Below are 15606 nucleotides of genomic sequence, written 5' to 3'. Positions count from 1 at the left end.
GAGTCTTACTCTGTCACCCAGGCTGGAGTGCAGTGACAGGGATCTTGGCTCATTGTAAACTCCAGCTCCCGGGTTCAAGCAATTCTCCTCCTCCTTCAGCAGATTACAGGTGCTCAAGACCATACCCGGCTAATTTTTGTATTTTTTAGTAGAGATAGGGTTTCACCAGATTGTCAAGGCTGATCTCGAACTCCTGACCTCAGATGATCCACCTGCCTCAGCCTCCCAAAGTGGTGGGATTACAGGCGTGAGCCACCGCACCCGACCTTTTTCTCTATATTTTTTCTTTCTGTCCTTTTTTTTTTGAGATGGAGTTTTGCTTTTGTTGCCCAGGCTGGAGTGCAGTGGTGTGATCTTGGCTCACTGCAACCTCCGCCCCCCGGGTTCAATCCATTCTCCTACCTCAGCTTCCCAAGTAGCTGGTATTACAGGCATGCACCACCACACCTGGCTAATTTTTTGTTTGTTTGTATTTTTGTATTTTTAGTAAAGACGGGGTTTCTCCATATTGGTCAGGCTGGTTTCTAACTCGCAACCTCAGGTGACCTGCCTGCCTCGACCTCCCAAAGTGCTGGGATTACAGGTGTGAGCCACCAGGCCCGTCCTTCTCTGTTTTCTTCTTCTTCTTTTTTTTTTTTTTTTTGAGACAGAGTCTCGCTCTGTCGCCCAGGCTGAAGTGTAATGGCGCACTCTGGCTCACTGCAAGCTGCGCCTCCCGGGTTCACGCCATTCTCCTGCCTCAGCCTTCCAAGTAGCTGGGACTACAGGCGCCCGCCACCACGCCCGGCTAGTTTTTTGTATCTTTAGTAGAGATAGGGTTTCACCGTGTTAGTCAAGATGGTCTCGATCTCCTGACCTCATGATCCGCCCACCTCGGCCTCCCAAAGTGCTGGGATTACAGGCGTGAGCCACCGAGCCCGGCCCTCTGTTGTCTTAAGTGAAAGCTGGGGTTTGATTTTTGAAAGCTGGCGTTTGAGGCCTTAAGCATTTAATACCATAAATTTATCTTTATGTACTACTTTAGTTGTATCCTACAAAGTTTGATGTTATATATTTATTTCATTCAGTTGGTAATTTTTTTTTTTTTTTTTTTGACAAGGTCTGGTCCAGACAGAGAAACCCCGTCTCCAGCCCAGGCTAGAGTGCAGTGGTGTCATCTTGGCTCGCTGCAGCCTCGATCTCCCAGGCTCAAGCCATCTTTTCCACCTCAACCTCCTGACTAGCTAGGATTGCAGGCATGTGCCACCATGCCCAGCTTATTTTTGTATTTATTGTACAGACAGGGTTATGTTGCCCAGGCTGGACTGGAACTCCTGAACTAAAGCCATCTGCCTGCCTCAGCTTTCCAAAGTGTTAGGATTACAGGTGTGAGCCACTGCATCTGGCTGGTCACAACATATTAACTAAGGAAATAAGCTAATTATGGGACAGTATTTATAGTATGGTTCTACTTATGAATAACGAAAACATACGGAAAAATGAGGCCAGGCGCAGTGACTCAGGTCTGTAACCCCAGTGTTTTGGGAGGCTGAGGCAGGAGGATTGCTTGAGCCCAGGAGTTTGGAGCTCCTGAAACATCCAGGTAGTAGTGAGTTATGATTGCACAACTGTACTCCAGCCTGAGTGACAGTGAGATGCTGTCTTTTTAAAAAACAAAACCAAAAAGGTGGGGTGCTGTGGGGCATGCCTGTAATCTTAGCACTTTGGGAGGCTGAGGTGGGAGGATCATTTGAGGCCAGGAGTCGGAGACCAGTCTGAGCAACAGAGAGAGAACTTACCTGTTAAAAAATCAATATACAAAAAATAGGGCCCAGCGCAGTGACTGCCCACATGTGGGAGGCCAAGGTGGGAGGATTGCTTGAGCCCCGGAGTTTGAAACCATCCTGGGCAACATAACGAGACCCCCATCTCTACAAAAAAAATAAAAAAAAGTTAGCCAAGCATAGTGGTGTTTAAGGCTGCAGTGAGCTATAATTGTGCCATTGTACTCCAGCCTAGCCTACAGAGCAAGACTGTCTCTCTTAGAATTAAAAACAAAACAAAAAACAAGAAAAGGACTAATACTCATCAATCTTCAGATACAGTATTACCTCTTGGTTGGAATTATGGGGACTTTCACTTTGTATATTATGTGTTTCTATAGTATTTTCATTTTACTGCTTTGTACTCATATAAAAGCTAAGACACAATCTGGACTCAACGAGTTCATCCTGAGCTTTTGCCCTTTGGCTCTGATTCCTAACTGCACCATGATACTTGCAGATCATTTATATCAGTTACTTATTGCTGTTTGACAAAATACCCCAAAGTTAGTAGTATACAACAAGAATTATGCTAACAGATTATCTGGATTTTGAAAACTGGAAAGGGTAGAGTGGAGATGGCTTGTCTCTGTTCTGCGATATCTGGGACCTCAGCTAGGAAATCTCAAAGATGGGAAGTGACTTGACACTTAGGCACTAGAATCACCAGATGATTTGTTCTGTTGCATGTGGTTAAGCCTGGCTTCTAGCTGGGACCTTGCTTAGATTTGTTAGTTGGAACATCTACATGTGGACTCTCAATGTGGCTGCTTAGGCTTCCTCACAGGATGGTGACTGGGTTCTAAGAGCGTGAGTCCCAAAAGAATGCGGTAGAAGCTGTATCATCTTTTGTTTATTGAGTTAGCATTCGAAGTCACACAGTGGTCACTTTCACTATAATCGTAAGCCTGCATGGATTCAAGAGGAAAGAACACGGGCCCTCTCTTAGGGAAGACTATCAAAGTCACGTTGTAAAAAAGAATATGTGGGGTGGGAGATAGATAATGTTGTGGACATCACTGGAAAATACTAGCTCATCATGTAATGATATAATTCCTCTAACATCTTTTCTAAGACAGGGTCTCACTCTCATCCAGGCTGGAATGCAGCTCACTGTAGCCTCTACCTCCTGGGCTCAAGTGATCCTCCTACCTCAGCCCTCTACCCCCCATCCGGTAGCTGGGACTATAGGCGTGCACCACCATGCCCAGCTAATTATTTAAATTTTTGTGGAGATGGGATGTCGCTGTGTTGCCCAGGCTGGTCTTGAACTCCTGGGCTCAAGCAATCCCATCTTGGCCTCCCAAAGTGCTGGGTTTAATGGTGGGAGCCACTGTGCCCGGCTGATGCATTTGGATTTTATCCTCAGGGTACTGAAGGATATGAAATTAACAGGTTTGTGTTTTAAAAAAATATCTTTGGTAATAGAATGGTGAATGAATGGACTGGAGAGTCTAGTGAGAGATTCTGGTTAGGAAGCTGTGGTAGTAATACAGAAAAGAAGTGAGGAGGGTTGGAATTCTAAGGACAGATAGAACCAACAAGATTAAGTCTTAGATTTTGTATTTTAGAAACGAGTTCTGGAAAACGTTTATGAATTTTGCCTGAGTGACTAAGCATATAGTAGATTAGAGGATATGAGTAATACGGCTTTTGGTAAAGAAGCTTCTTTTAGTCTTGGGCGTTATGTTTGACAGCTCCTGAAACATATCCAGGTAGCAGTAGATGAGTAGGGGAGGCAGTTATGTCTGCAGTTCTGTTATTTAGGAGAGCAGTTTGGGCTAGAGGCTGGAGTTGGCATTTTGCTTTACTATGGGAAATGAGAGAGATGGAAGTGGATTCAGTTGTTTGTGTTGTGGGAAAGTTGGGGGCAGGTGGGTATACCTCAGTCCAGTAGCTGGGACTATAGGCGTGCACCACCACGCCCAACTAATTATTTAAATTTTTGTAGAGATGGAGGTGGGTGACCCTGTGGGAATTGGGCCAGGATGAAGTTGTGTGTGGAGGGATGGGGGTATATTTGTGAGGGATTGGGCCTGTGTGGTGGAGGTCGGTAAGGGAGCTGAAGGAATTCTTTTCATTTGGCTTCTCATTCTAGATGCAAAAAAAAGTTATTCAGCATGTAAAACATTAGTGTCACTTCTGTGCAGGAAACTCTGCTCCTTGCTGTGTGAAATAAATCCCTAGTCCTGAGGAGCTTTTAGGAGAGAGTTACAATGGATAAGAAGAAATAAAATATAAATTGTAAAGCTAAGAGAAAAAACAGGCCTGTTTGGGGTGATTAGGGAAGGTAGTCTAAAAGTCTAGGAGGTGACATTTCGGCTGAGATAGGAAGAATAACAAGGCCAGGATCACGCTTGTAATCTCAGTACCTTGGGAGGCCAAGGTGGGTGTATCACAAGGTCCAGGAGTTTGAGACCAGCCTGGCCAATATGGTGAAACCTCATCTCTACTAAAAATACAAAAATTAGCCAGGTGTGGTGGTGGTTGCCTGTAATCCCAGCTAGTTGGGAGGCTAAGGCAAGAGAATCGCTTGAACCCAGGAGGCAGAGGTTGAAGTGAGCTGAGATCGTGCCACTGCACTCCAGCCTGGGCGACAGAGGGAGACTCCATCTCAAAGAAAAAAGAAAGAATAACAAAGAGCCAGCTGTGAAAAGAGTTGGGGGAAAAGGATTTTAGACAGATGGAACAGCACACACATTAGCTTCTTTCTATCTATCTATCTGTCTGTCTGTCTGTCTATAACTGTCTCTGTATTTTGAAAACCTTGTGTTCAGGCCAGGTGTGGTGACTCACTCCTGTAATACCAGCACTTTGGGTGGCCAAGGTGGCCAGATCACCTGAGGTCTGGAGTTTGAGACCAGCCTGGCCAATGTGCTGAAACCCCATCTCTACTAAAAAATACAAAAATAAATCTAGCCAGGCCCAGTGGCTTGTGCCTGTAGTCCCATCTCCTTGGGAGGCTGAGGCAGGAGAATTGCTTGAACCCAAGAGGCAGTGAGCTGAGATTGTGCCACTGCACTTCAATGATGGAGCAAGACTCCATTTCAAAAAGAAAAACAAAAAACCATGAGTTCGTACAAGTATTTCTAGTTCTAATCTAACACCACAGGGTTCATGCTGGTTTTCTCTTTCTGTATTTTCAGTTCTCTTTTCCTTCAGTGAGAAACGTGGCTCCCACTATCCTTAATATATTTATTTGATCAATTCTCCTGTATGTATCAGTTGCCCATCACTGGGACATTCCATTGCACAAATGTCCTGTTCATTTTGCTCATGCTGTAATATCCTGTACCAGAATGATCTCCTCTTCTTTCCAGATATGCTGCTCCTCAGTGCCAGTGCTGGACATAACTCTTACGTAGATGTGTGAGGGGTTATTCCAGTAGTCCAAACCAGACTTTGAAGTTGGCTTAGAGGTTTTTTATTTGATTTTAATTTAATTTAATTTTATTTTTGAGAAAGTCTCACTCTGTCGCCCAGGCTGAAGTACAGCGGCATGATCTCAGCTCACTGCCCCCTCCGCCTCCCGGGTTCAAGCAGTTCTCCTACCTCAGCCTCCCAAGGAGCTGGGACTATAGGCACAAGCCACTGCCCCTTGCTAATTTGATTTTTTTTGTGTTTTTTAGTAGAGACAAGGTTTCGCCACATTGGCCAGGCTGGTCTTGAACTCTGTAAGTCAGGTGATCAGCCCATCTTGGCCTCCCAAAGTGCTGGGATTACAGGCATGAGGCACTGCGCCCAGCCTGTTTTCGCCCAGGCTGGAGTGCAGTGGTGTGATCTTGGCTCACTGCAACCTCCACCTCCCAGGTTCAAGTGATTATCCTGCCTCGGCCTCCCAAGTAGCTGGGATTACAGGCATGTGCTACCACGTCTGGTTGATTTTTGTATTTTTAATAGAGATGGGGTTTCGCATGTTGGCCAGGCTGGTCTCGAACTTGCCTCTGGTGATCTGCCCACCTCGGCCTCCCAAAGTGCTAGGATTGTAGACATGAGCCACTGTGCCTGGCCCATAGGATCTGTTTTGGAGGGCTTAATTGGTGGGATTTCTTTTTTTTTTTTTTTGAGATGGAGTTTCACTCTTATTGCCCAGGCTGGAGTGCAGTGGCATGATGTTGGCTCACTGCAACCTCCGCCTCCTGGGTTCAGGCAATTCTCATGCCTCAGCCTCCTGAGTAGCTAGGATAATGGACACGTGCCACCGTGCCCGGCTAATTTTTGTATTTTTAGTGGAGATGGGGTTTCACCATGTCGGTCAGGCTAGTCGCCTACTCCTGACCTCAGGTGATCCACCTGGCTTGGCCTCCCAAAGTGCTGGGATTACAAGTGTGAACCACCATGCCCGGCCTAATTGGTGGGATTTAACTGATGGGTTGGGTGTGTAATGTGAGGAAAATGGGAGGAAGTCAATAATGATTCTCAGCTTTTTGGCTTTCTGGATGGTTAACATTTACTATGATGGAGGTTTGGGAATAGAGGCACACATCAGGAGTTTTGTTTTGAATATACTCATTTTAAGATGCCTGTGATATTTCTAAATGGAGATAGTGACATTGAGTCAGTCTGGGGTGGAGAATATACTTAGGTAGTTTTTGTGATATGTAGATGAGATTTATATTTGTGGTGTATGAACTAAGAGAATGGATGAAATCCGTTAAAGAGGTAATTAAAGAGATAGCAAAGATGACGAGGGAATCTAGGAAGGAGGCTGGAGTGAAAAACCAGGGGAGTCATAAATTGAGGGAAAATTGAAGAAAATACTCATTCCAGACCGTGAAAGAAATGTAGCAGAATTTTAGGTATTGTGCTCATTTAAGGTTGGTGATCATAAATTTATAGTGAGGTCAAATTTCATGATAATGTGAATATTTTTTCTTTGTCAATCCCTGTTGACATAGATTCAGACCTAGGGAATGTGGGTGGTCGTTCATTTAGCCAGAAATGGGGCAACGGATTTGAGAGTTTTGCTCATAGAAGGTAGTCGAGTGCTTGTCCAATAACCACAAAGGTCAAGTTGAATTATCTTTTTTTTAAAACAGGGTCTCACTTTGTTGCCCAGGCTGGAGTGCAGTGTATGATTATGGCTCACTGTAGTGTGGACCTCCCTGGTCTCATGTGATCCTCCTATCTCAGTCTCCTGGGTAACTGGGACCTCAGGCACGTCCCACACCTGCTAAATTTTGTGTTTTTTTTTGTAGAGAGGAGGTTTTACTATGTTGGCCAGCATGGTCTTGAACTCCTGGGCTCAAGTGATCTGCCCACCTCAGCCTCCCAAAGTGCTGGGATTACAGGCATCAGCTACCATGCCTGGCCTCAAGTTGAATTATCTATCAACACAGGGTTTCTCTGAAATGATGCTATGAAATTCCCTAACAGTGGAAGCATCAGTTTTTTTTGTTTTGTTTTTTGTTTTTTTTGAGACAAAGTCTCTCTCGCTCTGTCACCCAGGCTGGAGTGCAGCGGCATGATCTTGGCTCACTGCAAGCTCTGCCTCCCAGGTCTTGCCTCAGTCTCCCGTGTAGCTAGGACTACAGGTGCCCGCCACCATGCCCAGCTAATTTTTTGTATTTTTAGTGGAGATGGGGTTTCACCGTGTTAGCCAGGATAGTCTCGATTTCCTGACCTCAAGATCCGTCCGCCTTGGCCTCCCAAAATGCTGGTATTACAGGCCTGAGCCACTGTGCCCGGCCAGAAGCATCAGTTTTTAAATCTTACGTGTTTAAATTACAATGGCTATATTAAAGCAGAATATCCAGCCATGTATCTATTAGGAAATGACACTTGTTATTTGTTGTAGTTTCAATGTGAACTTTCAGGTAATAAAATTCTCTCAACTATCTGTATTTTTTAGAATTAAGTAATGTTGGCATTTTCTTCCCTGTGTGTTTGCTTGATTTATAGTTAGATTTTTCGAGATTTCGTAATTGGCTTTTCAGTTGTGAATAAATACTATTAACCTATATGCATATGTGTGTATGTGTATATATATATGTATACGTATATGTACATTTTTTAAGAGAATCTTACTCTGTTGCCCAGGCTGAAGTGTGTTGCGTGTGATCATGGCTCACTGCAGCCCTGAACTCCTGGGCTCCAGTGATCCTCTTGCCTCAGCCTCCCAAATAGGTGGTACTGCAGGCATGTGCCACTATGCTGGCTCATTTTTTTTTGAGACAGGGTGTGTGGCTCACCCAGGCTAGAGTGCAGTGGCATGATCTTGGCTCACTGCAACCTCTGCCTCTTAGACTCAAGTCATTCTCCCACCTAAGCCTTCCAAGTAGCTGGGACCACAGGTGCACGCCTCCATGCCCGGCTAATTTTTGTATTTTTTTGTAGTGATGGGGTCGGTCTTTGTTGTCCAGCCTGGTCTTGAATTCTTAGGAGCTCAAGAGGTCCACCTGGCTCAGCCTCCCAAAGTGCTGGGATTACAGGTGTGAGCCACTGCACCCAGCTGCCTTATTTTTATCTTTTTTTTAGAGACGGATCTCACTATCTTGCCTAGGCTGGTCTAGAAATCCTGGGCTCAAGTGATCATCCTGCCTCAGCCTTCTGAGTAGCTGGGATTACAGGAGTGAGTTACTGTGCCCGGCTTAACCTGTATTTTAATTGAGTACTTTTGTTAGGAGTCTTCTAATAGTGTTTTAAAGTTTTTTTAAAGAAAAGTTTTTAGAATTATGTGTAAGATAATGATTACATCTGTTTTCACTTGAATAATATGTCTTTATAACCACTTACAATTTTATTATTTTGGGCAAGGTGTGGTGGCTCACACATGTAATCCCAGCACTTTAGGAGTCCGAGATGGGAAGATCGCTGGAGCCCAGGAGTTCAAGACTAGCCTGGGCAACATTGCAAGACCTTGTCTCTACAAAAAATAAAAAAATTAACTGGGTGTGGTGGTGCATGCCTATGGTCCCAGCTACTTGGGAGGCTGATTTGGGAGGACTGCTTGAGCCTGGGAGGTCAAGGATACAGTGAGCCAAGATCGTGCCCCTGCACTTTAGCTTGGGTGACAGAGTGGGACCCTGTCTTAAAAAAAAAAAAAAAGAAAGAAAGAAAATTTACTATTTCAAGAATTCTCATAAATTTTAAGTTGTGATGACACAAAATTATTGGAATAGCTTTTGACTTAAAAGGCCCTCCACTGAGTTCAGCAGAATTTCTCTTCTCTGAAGACTGAATTATCTGAATTTGAGTTAACATTGTTTACTTAGATAATTTTGACCAATCTTGAATTTCATACGCTAAAATTTCATGTGTTGGAAATTTTATTTGCTGTGCTAGTCTATTTTAAATTAATAGATAAACAAAGGGGAAATAATATACACTTGAACTCATTACGAAGAAAAACTGTGTTGTTTATTTTTAAAACCTCACTTATGAGCAACTGAATTTATAACAGAATAAACTTTAGAGCAAATTTACCTGTTCCATTACGTAAGTATTGATAGCATGAGAGATATCCAAGTACATTAACTTTGAGTTAACTTTCAAAAATTTGTTACTCATGTATACCTTTTTGCTAATACAGTTCACGAATACAGTATAATTATATTTATGTATATTGAAATAAAATATAACAAATTATATATTTTTTAATGTATATGTTTTCACATACTGATTGCTAGAAGGTTACTGAGTTTTAATCAAATTTCTTGCTTTATTTTTAGGAATCTGATTTGGGATTTTTTTACCTTTCTTGTGTGTAAAGTAAATTTTAGTTAAGTTTTCATATTAAAGAGATAATTTTCAAGAATTTGGCTGTATTTGCCGTAAATTAGTGGCCCTATTACAGGAAGTATCACGTAAATGAAAGGAGTCTGCCTAATCCAGCTGATTTCCTTTTGCATTGGCAATTAATGTATTCATAATAGTAGCTTATAGTAATGTGAATTTTTGTTTGTTTGATTTAATTATTATTTTTTGAGACAGAGTCTCGCTCTGTTGCCCGGGCTGGAGTGCAGTGGCGTGATCTCGGCTCACTGCAAGCTCCACCTCCCGGGTTCATGCCATTCTCCTGCCTCAGCCTCCCTAGTAACTGGGACTACAGGCACCTGCCACCACACCTGGCTAATTTTTTTGTGTTTTTAGTAGAGGTGGGGTTTCACTGTGTTAGCCAGGATGGTCTTGATCTCCTGACCTCGTGATACGCCCACCTCTGCCTCCCAGAGTACTGGGATTATAGGCATGAGCCACCGTGCCCGGCCAGTAATGTGAGTTTTTATTAGCAAAACTCATAGAAAGAAAAACTCTTTATCATATTACTAGTTTAATAGGAATGTTGGCTGGGCACAGTGGCTCATGCCTGTAATCCCAACACTTTGGGAGGCTGAAGTGGGCAGATTGCTTGAGCTCAGGAATTCGAGACCAACCTGGGCAACATGGCAAAACCGCATCTCTACAAAAAATTTTTTAAAAACTAGCTGGGCATGTTGGCATACACCTGTGGTCCCAGCTACTTGGGAGGCTGAGGTAGGAGGAAGGTTGAGCCCAGAAGGTTGAGGCTGCAGGAGCTTGATTACACCACTGCACTCCAGCCAGGGCGTCAGAGCAAGACCCTGTCTGGAAAAAAAAAAGAAAAAGAGGCTGGGCGCAGTGGCTCACGTTTGTAACCCCAGCACTTTGGGAGGCCTACATGGGTAGATCATTTGAGGTCAGAAGTTCTAGATCAGCCTGGCCAACATGGTGAAACCCCATTCTCTACTAAAAGTAGAAAAATTAGCTGGGCATGTGGTAGGCGCCTGTAGTCCCAGCTACTCAGGAGGTTGAGGCAGGAGAATTACTTTACCCCCGGAGGTGGAGGTTGCAGTGAGCCGAAATGGTGTCACTGCACTCCAGCCTGGGTAACAGAGCGAGACTATCTCAAAAAAAAAAAAAGGAAAAAAACCTTCTTTGATTTTCCTTGAGACCTTGATATAAAAAAAAACAGTGCATTTTACATATGAAGGAATATGCCCCAAATACCTTCTTACTGTTGAAAAAGTAACTCAACAGCTGAAAAAATGATTGTTTTGGCCAGTAGCCAAAGGCACAACAGATGTTTCTTAGGAACACGGTTGATCACAATTAAAATCTGGGACCTTATGAGGTTAGAGCTTTCTGGGTCTTTTTTAAACTGGCACTGTGTTTCTTTTTTTGTTTGTTTTTGTTTTTTTTTGAGACAGAGTCTTGCTCTGTTGCCCAGGCTAGAGTGCACAGGTGCGATCATGGCTCACTGTAGCCTTGATCTCCTGGGTTCAAGTGATCCTCCTGCCTCAGCCTCCCGAGTAGCCAGGACCACAGGTGTGCACTACCAGCCTGGCTAGCTTTTTGGTTTTTTGTAGAGATGAGGTCTACTTGGGATGCCCAGGCTGTTCTCGAACTCCTGGACTCAAGCACTCCTCCCATCTTGGCTTCCCAAAGTGTTGGGATTACAGAGTGATCCACTGCACCCAGCCTAAACTGGCTCTTTAACTACACTTGTTCAGGAAATTCATCACATTTTAGGGAACACAGCAGGAACGATTATTCCCCAAATTAACAAATACTGCATTCCTCCATGAAATGTATTAAGTTTATACTAAGCATTGCTCTTAAATTTTATTTTTTGATGTGCGGTTTTTACCCTGGGTAAGAAAAATGGATGAATAATTGTATTAATATAAAGCATATGGTAAATCTGTTCTTGTCATTTGATACTTGGACTATCAACTTCATCGTTTTATTCTTTATTCACAAACTAGTATTTTCTAAAGAAAACACATTACTCTTTTAGACCGTGTTTTTTCTTTAGTATTAACACTTTAACAGTCTCTTCCCATTTCTTCCGTCTACTACATATGCATATGTAGAGCATATGTATTATGCTCTAACAAGGCTTAAGATTCTGATATGCTAGGCAGTTTTGTGACCTTACCTGAGAACTATGGGACTAGCTCTTACAACCTAGCCTCAAGGCATTTAATTCCTGACTTAGAAATATTACAAATGACTATATGTCATAGGTTGCCAGTGTTGCTGGCTAATAAAAAACACCTCTGGCTGGGTGGAGTGGCTCATGTCTGTAATCCCAGCCCTTTGGGAGGTTGAGGCAGGCAGATCACTCGAGGCCAGGAGTTCAATACCAGCCTGGCCACCATGGCGACACCCCATCTCTAGTAAAAATACAGAAATTAGCTGGGTGTGGTGGCGGGCGCCTGTAATTGTAGCTGTGCTGGAGGCTGAGGCACAAGAATTGCTTGAACGTGGGAGACGGAGGCTGCAGTGAGCCAAGATCATGCCACTGCACTCCAGTCTGGACAACAGAGCGAGACTGTCAAAAAAACAAACAAAAACCTGTGTTTAATCAATGATTACTCAGTCATTGCATGAAAGATGTCTTCTATAAATGTTTTATTTTTATGTATTTTTTTAATAGTGAGTCTTGCCATGTTGCCAGGCTGATCTTGAACCACCTCAGCCTCCCAAAGTGCTGAGACTGCAAGTGTGAGCCATCATACTGGCCCTAAAATTTTTTTGACAATATTCTTTCTTCTGAACCCTTTAAGTTAAGAGTCATCTAAGCTAATATTAAACTGTAGAGTTAGATGTACTTCAACATTCATACAGAGTTTTTTTTTTTTTTAAGATGGAGTTTTGCTCTTTTTGCCCAGGCTGAAGTGCAGTGGCGTGATCTCAGCTCACTGCAACCTCTGCCTCCCGGGTTCAAGCAATTCTCCTGCCTCAGCCTCCTGAGTAGCTGGAATTACAGGTGCCCGCCACTATACCCAGCTAATTATTTTGTATTTTCAGTAGAGACGGGGTTTCATCATGTTGGCCAGGCTGGTCTTATTGACCTCAGGTGATTCACCTGCCTCGGCCTCCCAAAGTGCAAAGATTACAGGCGTGAGCCACCAGGCCCGGCCTCATACAGATATTTCTTGAAGGCTACTAAAAGTATGGGAAATACTTACTTGCATACACTAAAAATGGGAGGATAAATTATTCCATTAAAATGTTGAGGATATTACCCTTTGTGTCATCTGTAGCTATAGTTTAGTCTGTCTAGAGAAATTAGAATAATGTATTTGATGTCACATAGCTGAGATTTCTACTAAATGTAAATTACGATCTTTTCATATTTTAAGTGTTGATAAAATATAGGGAGTATTACTGATATCTCAGAAATTCTGTTTTTGATGGAACTGTCTTGTATAGGTTTGTGTAATAAGCATTAGACTGTCAGAGAGGATGGACTAAAGTTTAGTTTAATATGCTTGACACTGAGCTGTTTTTAATGTGTATGATTTCATTTAATCTTCATAACCATATAAAAGTATTATTTTATTTATTTATTTAGAGACGTAGTCTCACTCTGTCACCCAGGTTGGAGTGCAGTAGCACAATATCAGCTCACTTCAACCTCCCTCTCCCAGGCTCAAGTGATTTTCCTGCCTCAGCCTCCCAAGTAGCTGGGACTACAGGCATGTGCCACGACGCCCAGCTGATTTTTGTATTTTTAGTAAAGATGGGGTGTTACCATGTTGGCCAGGCTGGTCTTGAACTCCTGACCTCAAGTGATCCACCCACCTTGGCCTCCCAAAATACAAGGATTACAGGCATGAGCCACCGTGCCCGGCCTAAAGTAGGTGTTATTTAGCTATTACTTGTGCTTTACAAGTAAGGAAACAGATGCAGAAAAGTCACACAGTTGCTGTTCTTATTTTTTACCCCAGTCTTTTAGACCCCAAATCAGTGCTTCTTTCTGAAAAATATGAATTGAGCAGTGTTCTGGCCTTGTGGGACTTTTAAGTGAATAAGGAAATAAAGGGATACATTAAACAGTATTATGTGCTGCTTTTATGAGGTTTAAGGAACATGGAAGTACCACTTAAGTATTTGGGAGGTTAAGGAAGGTTTTACAGAGCAGTTCATGTTTGAGGTGAGTATGGAGTTTTTTTTTTTTGAAATGGAGTTTGTTTTGCTCTTGTTGCCCAGGCTGGAATACAGTGGCGCGATCTCGGCTCACTGCAACCTCCGCCTCCCGGGTTCAAGTGATTTTCCTGCCTCAGCCTCCCAAGTAGCTGGGACTACAGGCATGTGCCACGACGCCCAGCTGATTTTTGTATTTTTAGTAAAGATTATGTGTGATCTGCCCACCTCGGCCTCCCAAAGTGCTGGGATTATAGGCATGAGCCACCATGCCTGGCCGATTTTTTTTTTTTTTTTTTTAAACATGGTTTCAAGTTAATGCTGCTATTTTACACCATTTACACCTTGGTATTTTCAACAGTGATGAAATTAGCATGTATTACTATGGAAGCAAAAACAATGTGAGAAATATTACCTAATAAACATGCAGACACAGTGTTGAGCAAGTATGTTATATTATAACTTTCTATTTTCTGTTATTTTATATTTTGCTGTTAAGAATTTAATAACCCTAGATGTAATATGATTTCTTTCACTACAGATGTCCTCCTCGCACTTTCTTACCAGCCCTTTGCAAAATTTTTCTTGATGAAAGTGCTCCAGACAATGTATTAGAGGTGACAGCCCGTGCCATAACATACTACTTGGATGTATCTGCAGAATGTACCCGAAGGATTGTTGGGGTCGATGGAGCTATAAAAGCACTTTGTAATCGTTTGGTTGTAGTTGAACTTAACAACAGGACTAGCAGAGACTTAGCTGAACAATGTGTAAAGGTAAGTGTTATTTATTGGCTCATTACTTATTTTTCTCGGACCTCTCAGGGATGAGTATTGGCTCATTTAAACATCACATAGAGACTGAAAAATGTATTTACTAAAAAAAAAATTCTTCCTATTTTCAGTCTTACTTTATTGAGAGTAGTTGAGAACAGTGGAAATCACAACCCTTGTGGTACCAAAGGAGGTCCCATAGGCTTGGGAAAAGAAATCTTATCTTAGAAGGAAAACTGTAGGTCATTGCTATGTTCTGTGCTGCTTCAGTGCACTTCAGTTCCTGGTAGTCTCTTAGAGATAGGTTATCCCTGTTCTTACCCCAAATAATTTTGTATTATAATAGTGACAATCACCACAACAACAACCACCACCCACCAGTCCTAGGCATTATTCTGAGCACTTTAAGGTATTAACTCATTTAATCTTCACAGTGACTCTATACAGGATAGGTTGGTGCCAGGAATGTTATCTTTTTTTTTTTTTTTGAGACAGTCCCTACGTTGCCTAGGCTGGGGTGCAGTGGCACAATGTCAGCTCACTGCAACCTCCGCCTCCCACTTCTAGTGATTTTCCTGCCTCAGCCTCCCAAGTAGCTGGGACTACAGGTGCCCACCACCATGCCTAGCTAATTTGTTTTGTATTTTTGGTAGAGACGGGGTTTCACTATGTTGGCCAGGCTGGTCTTGAACTCTTGACCTTGTGATGCCCCTGCCTTGGCCTCCCAAAGTGCTGGGATTATAGGCGTGAGCTACCACCCCCTGCTGAATATTATCATTTCCATGTTACAGATGAAAAAAATTCAAGTATGCTGAGGTTAAGGAACGTACTTGGGAGTAGTGAGCAGCAGAGCCAAGACTTAAAGTTTAGGAATTTGAAGATTAGGAAGTCGGGTTCTAGGGCCCAGGGATTTAACTATTTTGCTGTATTCCCTGTAGCGTAAGCTGTTGTCTTCGTGTAACTCTAAAACTTTGTGTAGTTCTAAAAGCATTAGTACTAGATTTTACATGCTAAATGAATACATTTAGATTTTACATGATTTTTTTTTTTTTTTTTTTTGAGGCAGTCTTGCTCTGTCTCCCAGGCTGGAGTGCAGTGGTGCAATCTCAGCTCACTGCAACCTCTGCTTCCTGGGTTCAAGC

The 15606-nt window shown here is 42.8% G+C and overlaps 1 protein-coding gene across 1 annotated transcript in view; it reads left to right on the top strand.

The window, feature by feature from the left end:
• The window catches only part of LOC105511700 (E3 ubiquitin-protein ligase HECTD1-like), a 39660-nt gene that overhangs the window by 15014 nt on the left and 9040 nt on the right, over positions 1–15606 (top strand). Inside the window, exon 2 of the mRNA XM_011941875.1 lies at positions 14233–14467. Within this exon, the coding sequence (XP_011797265.1) occupies positions 14233–14467 (235 nt within the window). The remainder of the gene's footprint in view (positions 1–14232; positions 14468–15606) is intronic.

Source organism: Colobus angolensis, unplaced genomic scaffold (assembly GCF_000951035.1).
Source record: "Colobus angolensis palliatus isolate OR3802 unplaced genomic scaffold, Cang.pa_1.0 Scaffold202, whole genome shotgun sequence".
Lineage (NCBI taxonomy): Eukaryota > Metazoa > Chordata > Mammalia > Primates > Cercopithecidae > Colobus > Colobus angolensis.
Note: the sequence above shows the minus strand (reverse complement) of the source record. Positions and strands in the feature narration are given on the sequence as shown.